The 14,732-nt window shown below is 40.0% G+C and overlaps 1 protein-coding gene and 1 non-coding gene across 2 annotated transcripts in view; one reads left to right on the forward strand and one right to left on the reverse strand.

The window, feature by feature from the left end:
* ZMPSTE24 (zinc metallopeptidase STE24) overlaps positions 1-14,365 on the forward strand; it is a 42,090-nt gene extending 27,725 nt beyond the window's left edge. Inside the window, exons 8-10 of the mRNA XM_044237923.1 lie at positions 6,037-6,141; positions 9,455-9,598; positions 12,637-14,365. Of these exons, the coding sequence (XP_044093858.1) occupies positions 6,037-6,141; positions 9,455-9,598; positions 12,637-12,861 (474 nt within the window). The 3' untranslated portion in view covers positions 12,862-14,365. The remainder of the gene's footprint in view (positions 1-6,036; positions 6,142-9,454; positions 9,599-12,636) is intronic.
* Positions 6,947-7,047, reverse strand: LOC122901657. Its single transcript, XR_006383646.1, has one exon. It is a non-coding gene; the product is annotated as a small nucleolar RNA U13 (small nucleolar RNA).
* Positions 14,366-14,732: the final 367 nt, after the last annotated feature.

The raw sequence follows: 14,732 nt of genomic DNA on the forward strand, positions 1-14,732 counted from the left end.
ATCTACCCAGAGGAATTGGGGAGGGAGGGGAAAAGTGGTAGAATAAATGTGGCCATTTGTGTTCCCATTAGGTTACATTTTTCTGAATTGTATAAAACAAAATCAGTTTCATATTCATCTGGGTTTTTTGTACTTTTTTGTATCCTTTTAAGTAGCTGCAGTTTATTTCAAAACCCTTAGCCTTCACTTTCCTAGGATGCATATTCTCCAATTCTTTGTTGCAATATACTGTGTATGTCAGTAGATCAGGCTTGTTTATTATTTGGTTCCAATCTTTATATCTCTTTGATACTTTATTTGCTTTACATTTCAGTTATTGAGAGAGGTATGTTAACATCCTCTATTAATAGATTTGTCAGAACTGATATATTCCAAAGAAATAGTATTAGGTACATATAAATTCAGAATTAATGCATCTTCCTGATAAATTGAACTTTTGACCATTCTGTAGTGACCTTCTTTAATAATGCTGTTAAGTCATCATTTTTTTTACGATTTTATTTTTAAGTAATTTCTACCCTCAACATCAGGCTTGAACTTATCACCCCAAGATCCAGAGTCCCATGCTGCACCAACTGAGCCAGCCAGGCACACCTTGAGTCGCCTTTTAAGTTGATTTTGTCTGATGTTAATATAGTTACACCATTCTTCTTTTGGCTAAAGTGTGCTAGATGTCATCCATTTACTTTTTTTAAAAAAATATTGAGGTAAAACTTACTATTTTAAAATGTATAGTGCAGTGGTTTTTAGTATATTCGTCATGTTGTACAGCCATCCACCACAATCTCATTCATCCTTTTATTTCCCACCTTACCATTCTCTGTCTTAGATGCCATATACAGGGCATATACATAGGTTTTGTTTTTACGGTTGTTTTTATTTTTATTTATTTATCTTTTGAAGATTTTATTTATTTATCAGAGAGACATGAGTGTAGGGAAGGGTGGAGGGAGAGGGACAAGCAGACTCCCCACTGATTGGGGAGTTCCATATGGGCTCTCTCTATTCTAGGACCCTGAGATGACCTGAGCCAAAGTCAGACACTTAACCTACTGAGCCACCCAGGCGACCCCTAATGGTTGTTTTTAAATCCAAACTGAGAGTCACTATCTTTTTTTTAAAAATCTCAGTTTATTTATATATGTTATAATTACTGATATATTTGAGATTATTTCTACCGTATTATTTTATGCCCTTTTCTTCTGTCTTTTCTATACCTCCACCCTAATCCCAAACATACACACGTACACCTTCCTGCTTTTTTTTTTTTAGAGCTGTATCAGGGTTTAAAAAAAAAATTACATTGAGTTGTTATTCAGGTTGGAAGGTTGTTGTATGATTGTTCTTTCAATGACTGCTGTTAAAAATTAAGTTTAACTTAATTTACAATTTAAATATCTTAAAATATATAACTTAAAATCTTAAAATATCTAGTATCTTCACTGCTTCTTAACCAATCCAGGGACCATACACACTTTAACCCAATTATTTCTTTCATCTTGTGTTTTAGTTTTGATTAATTTTTACCCCCCAAATTAGCATTATTATTTTATACAGTCATTATTTAGACTTATACCTATGCTTACCTGTTTCTTTGCTTACCATTCCTTATTCATCTTACACCTTCCTTTTAGACATAACTTTACTTCTTCTAGAAGTATATGTTGCTAAAACATTTCTGGGTTTTGTTTTTGGACATTTGAACATTTCTGGGTTTTGTTTTTATTTCATTCTCATTCTTGAATGTCAATTCAAGACTCTCTTATTGAGTGATTTATCTTAGCACTTTATTTTTATTTTTAAATATTTATTTATTAGAGAGAGAGAGATAGTGAGAGAGAACGCAAATGGAGGAGAAAAAGGAGAGGGAGAAGCAGACTCCCAGCTGAGCAGGGAGCCCTACCTGGGGTTTGATCCAGAACACTGGGATCACGACTTGAGCTAAAGATGGACACTTAACCAAGTCCTATGGAGGGGCACCTGGGTGGCCCAGTGGGTTAAGCCTCTGCCTTCCGCTCAGGTCATGAACTCGGGGTTCTGGGATCGAGCCCTGCATCAGGCTCTCTGCTTAGCAGGGAGCCTGCTTCCTCCTCTCTCTCTCTCTGCCTGCCTCTCTGCCTACTTGTGATCTCTATCTGTCAAATAAATAAATAAAATCTTTTAAAAAAAAAATAAAGTCCTATGGAGCTAATGATGCTCTTTATTTTTTCTGCTCTTACTCATTGTTCCATCATTATTTGAAGTCTTTGGCAATTTTTATTGTGAGCTCAAAATGCGTAACTTTTAATCTTTAGGATTTTAATCTTTAGGAATCTTTAATCTTTAGGAATCCTGAGGGGTCTGAGTTTAGGGTGCAGTCCTCATTTAGAGGATTTGCATTTGCTTCTGTCATTTGTCCCCAATGCTACCAAACTGGAAGTACTTTAATCTGTCAGCTTGGGATTTTTCTGGACCATACCAATCATGATTTTGATTTTGATTTGATTTGATTTTTTTAAAGATTTTATTTATTTATTTGACACAGAGAGAGAGATTACAAGTAGGCAGAGAGGCAGGCAGAGAGAGAGGGGGAAGCAGGCTCCCTGCCAAGCAGAGAGCCTGATGCGGGGCTCTATCTCAGGGCCCTGAGATCACGACCTGAGCCGAAGGCAGAGGCTTAACCCTCTGAGCCACCTAGGTCCCCATGATTTTTATTTTTATTTTTTTTAAAAAATATTTTATTTATTTATTTGACAGAGATCACAAGTAGGCAGAGAGGCAGGCAGAGAGAGGGGAAGGGAAGCAGGCTCCCTGCTGAGAAGAGAGCCAGAAGCGGGGCTCCATCCCAGGACTCTGGGATCATGACCTGAGCCGAAGGCAGAGACTTTAACCCACTGAGCCACCCAGGCACCTCATGATTTTTAATCAGAGGCACTTTTTTCCCCCTATTTTAGGTAAGACTTGACACGTTTGGGTGATTTTGCCACCGTATTTTTTTCTAGCTCACGTGATCTGACTCAGTGTAGTTCTTCATGGATTTGTGCAAAGGATCTCAATTTCAACTCCTCGCCTTTGACTTTCCCTTACTTTCTAATGAACTAAACTATATGTCTAAAAGGATATTTATGGGGCTACTGGGTGGCTCATACAGTTAAGTGGCCGATTTTGGCTAGGTCATGGTCTTAGAATCCTGGGATTGAGCCTCATGTGGGGCTCTCTACTCAGCTGGGAACCTGTTTCTCCCTTTCCCTTTGCCCCGTCCCCCCTTGTGTGCGTACTTTCTCTCTCTTTCTCTCCAATAAATGAATAAATAAAATCTTTTAAAAAAATTTTAAAGAGATATTTATAACCTGTTAATAAGCATTTTTAGATATCTGAGAGTTTTTCAGACTATTTAGTTAGTAACATTGCCAGAAGCTAGCATCTAGTGGTGGGTGTGTGTGTATGTTTGTTTGTGTTGATGAGTGAATATGTGTGTGTACATGTGTGAGTGTGTATAAGATTACATTGTTCATTGTGTATTGGCACTATTTACATTGAATCTGGGAAGTTTATAAACAATTTTTTGTGGCTTAGTAAACGTATTTTATCATTGATATGACCATCCGCCATTTATGTTTAATTATTTTGCGGTACTGTAATAATATGCAAGTGGTTACACATGTGTCAACTAAAATTATTTTATTTGATTGATGAATGTTGAATAATTTCCTTTTACATCCGTAGTTGTGTAGAAGTTGAAAGCACAGGTCTCTGGCACCAGACTGCCTGGCTTCAAATGCCAGACTTTGGCTGTGTGGCCAGAGGAAAATTAGTTAACTTCTCTGTGCCTAGATTTTCTCAACCATAAAGTGGAAATAATAAGAATTATGTCATATGGCGGTTGTGGTGTATAAATGAGATAATTATTTAGCACAGAGGATCTATGTAATCATTGTTTAATAAATGTTAGCAATTTTCATACTTATTTTTCTCACCTTTCCTGGCCCAGTCTTCATATGTCTTGAAGGGTTTCAAAAAAATTAAAATTTTCTCCTTATATAATGTCTATTTCTTCCATACTGCTCTTTTTCTGGATCTCCCATCTTAACAACTTACCTCACATATCTGGTAATTCTTGGTTGTCTACTCCTTAGTAGGAGAATGGAATTAAAAACTTGATTGGAGGGACGCCTGGGTGGCTCAGTTGGTTGGGCGACTGCCTTCGGCTCAGGTCATGATCCTGGAGTCCCGGGATCAAGTCCCACATTGGGCTCCCAGCTCCATGGGGAGTCTGCTTCTCTCTCTGACCTTCTCCTCGCTCATGATCTCTCTCACTGTCTCTCTCTCAAATAAATAAATAAATAATCTTTTAAAAAATAAAAAACTTGATTGGAATCTCTGAGCCTGTCGATAAGGTGTGTTCACTTTGGGCTTCGCTATAGGCTGGCCTGGGTGGGCTTCTTGGCCGGACAACACCTGGTGTTAGTATCCTCCAGCCTTTCCTGGTGGAGTGGTCAGAGTTCCCAGGGAGTACTCTTTTGATCTTCTGCCTGGAGGGTAATGGTTCTGGGAGCCAGGTGGAGGGAGAAGACTGAGTCAGGAGAGAGGGTTGTCATTGTTCAGCATACCTTACCTACAGCTGACCAGATGAATAGTCTTTTGATAGTGCACTCTAGCTCTCTACTACCCCCAACCCTTGTTTGAAAGGTTCTCTTCTTTTACCCTGTCCAGAGAAAATAAATGTTCAGGCTCTTGCCACAATGAGAGAAGAGCAGTTGCCTTTTGGTGTGGAGTTGAAGAAGGAATCTGGAGCTTTAACAACCACTTCCGAAGCCTCTTGTACCCAATTTTTATTGTAGGGCCTTCCCCTTTTCTCCCAGTTCCAGAAGTACCTAGTATTGTTAGTTCGCAAGCCCTTTGCGTACTGTGTGGTGTAAATCAGGCTGGTTCTGTTTGGTCTACTGCTGCCTTGTGAGTCAGCTTTCTTTATCTGCTAAGTCTGTTCATATACCCATCTGCTTTCCTGCTTCCAGAATGTTGCTGTAGTCACCTTTCATGTTTTCCCCATCCATGCAGGTTTATATCTTTTTAAAAAGTTCCCTTGACTGTAGTTTTATTGGGGATTTTGGAAGGAGTCACATTAATTGTGAATTGTGAATGTTCATTCTGCCATCTTAACTCGGAAGCCTCTGTTTTTTATTTTTTTATTTTATTTTATTTTTTTAAAAGATTTTATTTATTTATTTGAGAGAGAGAGAGACAGTGAGAGAGAGCACGAGCGAGGAGAAGGTCAGAGAGCGAAGCAGACTCCCCATGGAGCTGGGAGCCCGATGCGGGACTCGATCCCGGGACTCCAGGATCACGCCCTGAGCCGAAGGCAGTCGTCCAACAAACTGAGCCACCCAGGCGTCCCAAGGAAGCCTCTGTTTTTTAAAGGGCAATTCATGGTGTATTTGGGGGGGTTATCATAAGTGATACGTGCTTATTTGTAGGTAATTTGGAATATAGGAAAGATATAGAACAGTTAAACATCACTATAATTGTATCTTATAGAAAAAGCTGCTGTTAACATTTGATATACATCCAGCTTGTTTTCTGTATTTGTGTTTTTATTTTACATTACACTTTTTCATAATTAGAATCATTATTTTTAGTTTTAATTGGAATCATTATTTTTAGTTTTATATCATGCTTTCTTCACCTAATAAACCATTTCCCCATGTCAGAACATAATTTTGGAAACAATATGGCTGTCATATAACTTTGTCATGATTTATTTAAAAATTGTCTATTGATATTTATATTTTTAGCATTCTTTTTTCCTAATCCAAATTAGACTGTAAGCTTCATGAAGTCAGGGTATATCTGTCTTGTTCATGATTCTTTCTCCAATGTTTAACCGAGTGTCTACCATGAGTGATTCAGAGAATGTTTTATTAAGTGGATGAGAAATTTTGCATAAAGGTCTGATTATTTTCTTAAGTTAGTTAGAATCTAAGAAGGCCTCTTACTGGGTTAAAAGGCATAAACTTTTTGAAGGTTGTTAATTTATTTTCAATGCGTTCTTTGATTTAGAATAAGAAACAAGGATGTAAAAATGAGGAGGTGCTTGCTGTACTTGGCCATGAACTGGGGCACTGGAAGTTGGGACACACAGTCAAAAATATCATTATCAGCCAGGTAAGTGGGAGTGACAGTTCTCTTTTTTTTTTTTTAAGATTTTATTTATTTATTTGACAGAGATCACAAGTAGTCAGAGAGGCAGGTAGAGAGAGGGGGAAGCAGGCTCTCCGCTGAGCAGAGAGCCCGATGCAGGGCTCGATGCTAGGACCCTGAGATCATGACCCGAGCTGAAGGCAGAGGCTTAACCACTGAGCCACCCAGGCGCCCTGACAGTTCTCTTTTTATGGCACGATAGTCAACGAAGGGGAAGTATGGCGGGCAGGAGAGATGGTCTGGTGGAGAGGTGGCTTCATCTCACAGCTCCCTGACTTACTACCTGTGACCTCAGGCAAGTTCCTTAAGCTCTCTCTGTCTCCATCCCAGTCTTACATCTTGACTGATGTGAACATAAATGAGCTAAGGCATGTAAAGAGTTTGGAGTAGTGTGTGGAAGCAGTAAGGACCGTGTCAGTGTTTATTGCTGTTGCCACCATTGTGGCCACCTCCGGAGTCACTCAGCTATAGGAACTGCGAAGATCCAAAAGCCTTGTGCCTTGATAAACTGGACATTAATTAAAATGCTTTCTTTTTAAACTTTCTTTCTCATTTACAAGCCACTGTTGAAGAGACCTGTAGTGGCTATAGAGAAGAAAGTAACAGTTCCTATAACATTCCTCCTCAGGGGTCTAAATCAGCTGTAAAGCAGCAGTTACCACAGTTGTCAGGCTTTGGGCAAAATAGCACTATATCCTGTTGACGGCTTCTGAGCAGATGTGGCCTTAAACCCAGTCTGAAGTGGGTGTTTGTTTTTGTTTTGTTTTCCTGTCAGAGGGGTAATGTGCCAAGGTAACAAGATTTGAGGGAGGCAGATATCACACAACAGCGTAACCATCCAATCATCATACTGAGGAACTATATAAGGATCAGAAGTGGGTCTTCGTACTTTTCTAAAGGCCCACCGGTTCTGCTGATGGTCTGCATGAGAAGGCTTGTGAGCCCCTGTGGGCCCTTCTGTTGCCTTGCATCTTTCAGTAGAAAATGAATCTGTGGCTTGAGGCTAGTTGTGTGGATAGGTAGCAATAAGTAAGACAGTCTAAATTTAGACTAGTTTAAAGTCTAAATCTGAGTTTAAGTATTTGGTCTAAAGAAGAAAATCAGTGCTGTTTTCATAAAGGAAGGGGTGCAGTGGAATCAGGCTACCTCGAGGTAGTGGGCTGGTCTGTGGTGCGTGATGCCTGATCCAGGGTGGAGTTGACTGCCCCTTCTAATAGACTGTGCACTCAGCAACAGCCAGTGGGGAGATGTCTGGGTTGTTGACTATTGCACTGACTCCAGCCCTGGCACCTTGGCCACTTTGTTCAAGAGCTCCTTGACCAAGTCCTAGAGTGGCTGGGGAGAGAAGCCGACTAACATCCACAGAGCAGGTATCTTCTCTACCTTATTGACAGTCTCCTTTACTGTGGATTCTTTTTTTTTTTAAAGATTTTGTATATTTATTTGACAGAGATCACAAGTAGGCAGAGGGAGGGGGGGACGCAGGCTCCCTTCTGAGCAGAGAGCCCGATGTGGGGCTTGATCCCAGGACGCCAGGATCATGACCTGAGCTGAAGGCAGAGGCTTTAACCCACTGAGCCACCCAGGCGCCCCTACTGTGGATTCTTTTAGTGAACATCCACATTGGGCCCAAGTATTATCGTACTCTGGGATAATTTTGGAACTTTTTCCACATACCTCTTTTCCAGATCTTGTTAGCCGTCCTGGAGTTCATTCCAAGGCCTTGATCATTCAGCCATACCATTATTTGCCAGTGATTATATAGTCTTAGCTCAGACCTTCTATCCTTCTAGACTACCTAAAATTTAGATAAACTACTTAAAATTTCCCTCACTGAGAATATTTCCTTCACCGCTGTTTTCCAGACACAGCCCCAAGTGATTCTGTAATGCCACAGCAGTCCCCTTTCAGCCAGTGCCAGCATATTGTATTATTTGTAAAATGTGCTCAAATTTTTTATCCTCAATTAATGATCATAGGGAGCTCCCCATGAGTAAGGGTTGATTGAGGGGTGAAGAGTGGCAGGAGTTGGGATACTGGGACTATGAGCCACTTGCTCATTTAACTTCTCTCTTCATGACATCCTTCATTCCCACTTGTATGTACGCCACTTAGCCTGATGTTGGAGTGCTTCAGGGCGGAACAGTTTCCTGGCTATAGGTGGGTCAGTTTAGGAGAGGCAGCTCAGAATGCAGGATCATTGTGTCCGATGGTCAGGAATCAGTCTCTGGATGGGCCCAGTAGCAAAGCAAAGTTGTTACTTGACATAAGTAGTTACTTGACTAGTAGTTACTTGACATAAATGGCACACATAGCTTATAATCGTAGGGGCCTTCCCTGTGCGTGAAGTTTTCTGTTGGAGCTTGTCATGTTGGCTCCACTGAGTTACCAGGATTGAATGGCAGAGCTGCTTGCACTCCTCCCTGGGCCAGCTGGTGAACCTTGTGTCTAGCCTCACTCTTAGCTGATACCCTTGGGATCATCTGGTAAATGGTTTGGAGCAGCATATTCACATATGGTACCTCTGGCCTTCAAGACCCTGACCTGCCAAGGGGAAGAATGGTATTTGTTCTCCAACCTTACTCCAGTACCCCTTTACTCATATTTTGGTGCAGACTTTTGATTTTTTTTCCCTCTCGTTTATTGTTAAAGATACGGCTACTTTTTTTTTTGCACCTAACTACTCAGTACAGCTCCAGTGGTCCTAAAGAGTATTCAAGGTGGGACGCCTGGTGGCTCAGTCAGTTAAGCGTCTGCTTCAGTTCAGGTCATGATCCCAGGTTCAAGTCCCACATCGAGCTCCCTGCTCAATGGGGAGCCTGCTTCTCCCTCTGCCTGCTCTGCCTGCTGCTCTCCCTGCTTGTGCTCTCTCTCTAACAAAATAAAAAAACAGTATTCAAGGGAATCTTGTTTTTTTGGAGCTTCCATATCAAGGTGAGGTGGAAGGCCTTGTGTCTGATTATGATTTAGTGCAAACAAAGCCAGAATCCATTCTAGCCCTTCAATTTTCTACAGAAAGAAGATACTCAGTTGCTATTGGCCACTTCAAGCCCTCAGTCAGAGGAGGCTCCACTTAAGCCTGTTCTTATAAAAAACTATACAGCTTAGACATTTGGGGAAGTTTTACTTTTTTTTCTAGAATAACTTTTTCTGTGATTATACTAACACCATTCTTAGAATCACACCCTGATGTCTGATTCTAGTTTTTTCATGCTTCTAATCCCACAGTGAAATTAACCGTATTATGTAGTTAGAAATTTTGTGTCTTTCTTTCTAGATGAATTCTTTCCTCTGTTTCTTCTTGTTTGCCGTATTAATTGGTCGAAAGGAGCTTTTTGCTGCATTTGGTTTTCATACCAGCCAACCCACTCTCATTGGATTATTGATCATCTTCCAGTTTATCTTTTCACCTTATAATGAGGTAATGTATAATCATGAAAATTATCTCACATATGCCCTTGCATTTCAAATCTAGTACCTTTAGGATAGTGAAAGAAATAAAGAAAGCTATAGTTTTAACAAGTAGATGAAACAAAGTGTTTTAGTCCCTTGACTGACTGGTGCATCTAAGAAAGTAGCAGAAAAAGCCAAGCCCAAATGAACAAATGCTTGCATACTATTAGTGGGCGGAGGGGGGGCATGGCGCAGGGGGGCGGGGCGGGGGAGTGGAGGACTTGACTTTGGTGGTAGAAACCTTGATATAACGTGTAACTTTGAGACTTGGTAGATGGAGATTATCTATTGGAATGCTATGCCCTCAATCACATATTCCCCAGTGCTTGGCGGAACATGTTCTGTGTGTGAGGGAATGGAACAGTGATAGTTGAGTATATATACGGCTAGGTCTGGGAGGCTGTATGACACTGTTCCTCTGGTCTGTTCTCTGACTGCCCACTTCAGAACAGCCGTGGGGGTCCCACCACAGGCCCTTTAAATCAAAATTGGGTGTATTATGGTAAGCAGATTTTAAGAACCACTACTCAGATTGCTGAGTAGGGGGACTCCATGCAGGTGGTAAGGCATGGATTGATGCGACTGAGTATTAACAAATCTCATAGTGACAACATGTATGATATTTGATAAATTAAGCCAAATTAAGCCAAGAAATCATGAAGCCCAGAAAAAATATTGGGGATTTTGAGATGTTTCCATTCAGAATGATTCTTTCTTTGAGACAGGTTATAAAGATTTTGAGATAAACCAAATGTATCCTGTTTCTCCATTACAGAGGGGGAAAAGTTTGGAAAGAAAAATAGAGAGGAATAGATCATATTTGTGTAGCATTGTCCACATAAACTAAATTTTAAATTTTAAAAGTTTACCAGAGCACTGAGATTTACTACCTTTAAAATCTTTTTTTTTAACTGAAAATATTTATAAAAATTCCATATGCAGTAGTTTGTTACTGCTTAAAGAGGTTAAAGACACTTTTTTTTTTTTAAGATTTTATTTTTAAGTGACCTCTATACCCAATGTGGGGCTTGAGCTCACAACTCTTGATCAAGAGTTGCATGCTACACCGAGTGAGCCAGGCAGACGCCCTGAGAGAACACTTTTTAATGAGACTACCATTTCTGTCTTCTGTCACAGTTCAGACATGCCTTAGGGACAGTGAGCTATGTATACTTAATGACCCCCCACTACTTTGCTTTTTAAGCAGTTATGCTGTTTATTTAACTTTTTTTGTCTCTTCCTTACTGCCAGGCTGATAATCCACTACTGTTCAATGTGACTTTGCCTTATCATTATCCTTTTCTAGTTTTCATCCTTAACCTACCGTAGATGGGAAAACCAGATCATCAGACTCATGAAGTAGCAGTTACTAGATCTGGCCTGATTTGAAGGGTCCTATTCGAAGTAGAGGCGTGCACAGTATTAGTGGTTATCCTTAGTGGCAGCTAATGCGGCTGTGCAGAGGGTTTTTGTTTGCTTGTTTGCTTCCTTATATTGAGTGGTTGAGTTCACTTCCAAAACCACCTAAATAAATGTTGGGTATTAGAGTAATTGGAAGTGTGATTAATCTGCAGAGATGCTAGCAACTGCTTAAAAAACCTTAGCCCAGAAAATTTGTTTCAAAAGGACTAGATACTTAAACAAAAAAACTTATGCTTAACGTCAGTGTTTAAGAAAGCATGATAGGAGGGACGCCTGGGTGGCTCAGTCCATGATCCCAGGGGCCTGGGATTGAGTCCTGCATTGGGCTCCTCAAGTGAGTCCTGCATTGGGCTCCTCAACTGAGCAAGGAACCCACTTCTCCCTGGGCGTCCACTACCCCTGCCTGTGCCCCCACCCCGACAAATAAATAAATAAAATTTTAAAAAAGAACCCAGTATGACATTATTTCTTTAAAAGAAAAAAAAAAGAGGCATGACAGGAAAGAGCTGTTTTCCTGGGAAAGTTTAGAAAATTGCCCTATTAAGAGTCTGGAAGCCTACAGCAAAGCAGGAAGGTGCAGGTATAGTATCTTCTTGTGTTTTTATTTACATGTTTAATAAGAGATTCAGATAGGTCGATAGGGACCAACCACATAATGATCCTGTCCTAAAAAAGTATTCAAGATGAAGAAAGAAATTGTAGGCAGAATTCAGATAATAGCTTTATATATGTTTAAGAAGGTATTAGGAACTCCCAGACTTTATTTTGAAGCTCTCTATCTGTTAGTAGCAGTGAGAGGTACAAATAAGAGACTTATTTTTTGTTTTAATGCTGAAGTATTTCAAGGTAAGAACTAGAATTCACGTCATTCATCCTGAAGTTCTTCAGTATACAAAGAAATTGTTTTTTTCCTAGAAATTTGTATTTTCAAATGAAATTTGACTCCTTTGTAATGGTCATTCATCTTCAGTGACTGGATACATATTCTAGCAATGCTGCCATAGCTCAGCACACTGTAGAAAACTCAATTTTGAGGTTGTCATTAGAGGCTGTAGCCTCTTATGTGGAATTAGTGAGCAAAAATATGTTTTCAATAGAGAAAGAAAGAGTCTGAATGGAAATCCCCACGACTTAACGCTGACACTGAGGAAGGCGTATGCGTGGTCGGTGGAGCCACCGAGACTCTCAGTGCCAGCACCTTCTAGCTCTGTGACTTCCACTAAGTTACTTCACTCCTCTGAATGTCACCTTCCTCATCTGTGAAACAGCAGTAAGCGAAATGACCATGTGGGGTTGTTGGGGAATATGTACAGTGCCTCCCTCAGTGGCTGGCACATGGCAGATTCTTAAAAATTCATGTGTTTGTCAAAATCACATTCATTGGGATATATATCTGTTACTGGTCTGTTTGCTTGTGTGTGGGTGGGGGGAGCTCCATTAATAATTCCCCACCTCAGATTCCCTAAATATGAGTGATCTTTCTTTGGGCCTGCTGCTGCGCTTATCCTGAGCTGACCTCCCCTGCAGCCTTGCTCATGCCGCCGTCGGGGGCAGTGCTTAAAACTCTTCTGTTTACTTTTTCAGGTTCTCTCTTTCTGCCTGACCATCCTAAGCCGCAGATTTGAGTTCCAAGCTGATGCATTTGCCAAGAAACTTGGAAAAGCTAAAGACTTATATTCTGCTTTAATCAAACTAAACAAAGATAACTTGGGATTCCCTGTTTCGGACTGGCTGTTTTCAATGTGGCATTACTCTCACCCTCCGCTACTGGAGAGGCTTCAAGCTTTGGAAAACTCAAAACAAGACTGAGGTGCCCAGGGTCTGCGGCTGAAGACATTTCTGATTATTTCTGTCCTGGCAGCATGTTCCAGCTCTTGATGTTTTTAAACTTTTTTTTTAAAAGGAAAATTATTAAGTACAGAAAAACCCAGATTTAAATACATTTAATATCTCATGTCAAAAAATGATTTTAATAATCCATTTCTTAAAAAAAAACACCAGAAGAAATTTTGAGGCTTAATGTTTTTAAAAGGCATGATTTTATCTTTAGCATCTAATTTACCATCGACTTTTAAAATTACTTGAGAAAATACAAAACTTGTTTTATTTTCACACTTATATGGAATCTGCATATAATGTGTTTAGGGGCATATGTTGAAAAGAGGAACACCTCCTCAGCATCCTCTGTGTGAGACAGAGACACTGGTCCCAAATCATTGTGCTCATACTTAAGTTGAGATTTCTTTTTGCTTTCATGCTATTGTGATCTAACGTGGCCAATCAATGTTTTAAATAAGGAAGAAAATAATCGGTAAGGCTGATGTTAATTAAATGAAAGCAGTAAGGAATACGTTCTACTGTTCTACCAAATTTCTGGGTTCCCTCTCTTGCTTCACACTGATCAGGAGCTTCTAATACTACTTTGAAATTATAAATTATGTTTAGAATGTTTTAAATCACTGGGTTTTGTTTTTGTTTTTGTTTTTAGGAAAATATCAGTCTTTATCTTTATTTCTACAAGGTGGATATGATCCCGTTAGGGTAAACTAGTATTTTTCAGAACCTTCAGCTTTTTCCTCATTTATACTCTTTTATTCAAAAACAGTACATCCTTTCACTTAGCAGAAATTGCCCTATTGAACAGGTTTTGCTATTTTTAAAGTGCCAGAATGTGGAAAGAAGAAGAAAGGAAATGTTAAGAGACCTAAGGGTGAAATACTGATGTTTCTCTTAAGGTATTTCAGGAAAAAATATAGTTTTATATCTCTTTCAAGGACAGAAGAGATTTGGTTTTTATTTTTGTAATTTTTATCAGGAGGTCATAAGTACTATTTAATCAGGCCTGATTCCATTTTTGAAAATTACAGTTCTTGATATGCAACTAATTTTTATTTTCAAAACAAGTATCATGAAAGATTTCTGGTTTTCAGAGCTGTGTGTTTGACTGCTTCAAATCTCTGTCCATTTTCTGAATGAGAACTGACTTTGCCTAGAGCTCCCACTCTCTGGTAGTGTTTCCCTTCTGGGCATTTATTCCAAAGTGGAATCAACTGCACTTTGGTATCTGGCCAGAAAGTCTTTTACTCAGCTCATACTAGGTAATGTCTTTACATGGAAATACAATAAAAATAAAGGTCTAGTTTAGTACTGCATTGTTTATTTTCCTAAGGCTAAAGAGGAGCAGTCTTTTGCTTTTATCCAGCATCCTTTATCCATGAATTCACGCTGTGATAACTGCCTTTCCTTCCTTCTGTGCCTTTAAATACAAATTTCAGTTCTGCACAAGTGAAACATTAAAAATTGCCAATGCAGATTGATGGACTTTGTCTTTGATTTGACAAAATTGTGTGTCATTTGTGACCTAGATGTATGTTTATTACCCTGGAAGAACTGAGGGCTTCCATGAAGAGTAGGAAGCAGCAGCCCCACCACTGAGTGACGTTAGCGCCATCCGTGCCTCAGCCGCTCCGGTCCTGCTCAGTGCCTTCCTCCTGCTTTGCTCCAGAGCACCGTGGGTTCTTGATGTTTCCTCAGAAGCTTAGTCTGGAAACCCTCCTCCATTTCTGTTAGCTCAGACGGTCCTGGGCCTGTCTGGTCTGCTCCACCTGCCTCCTTGGGCTCCTTTACCTGGGGCAGCCGTCACTAGCTAGTTAACAGGTGATTGTTTTGACCTAGTCCCC

This window comes from Neovison vison, chromosome 2, assembly GCF_020171115.1.
Source record: "Neovison vison isolate M4711 chromosome 2, ASM_NN_V1, whole genome shotgun sequence".
NCBI classification, from domain to species: domain Eukaryota; kingdom Metazoa; phylum Chordata; class Mammalia; order Carnivora; family Mustelidae; genus Neogale; species Neogale vison.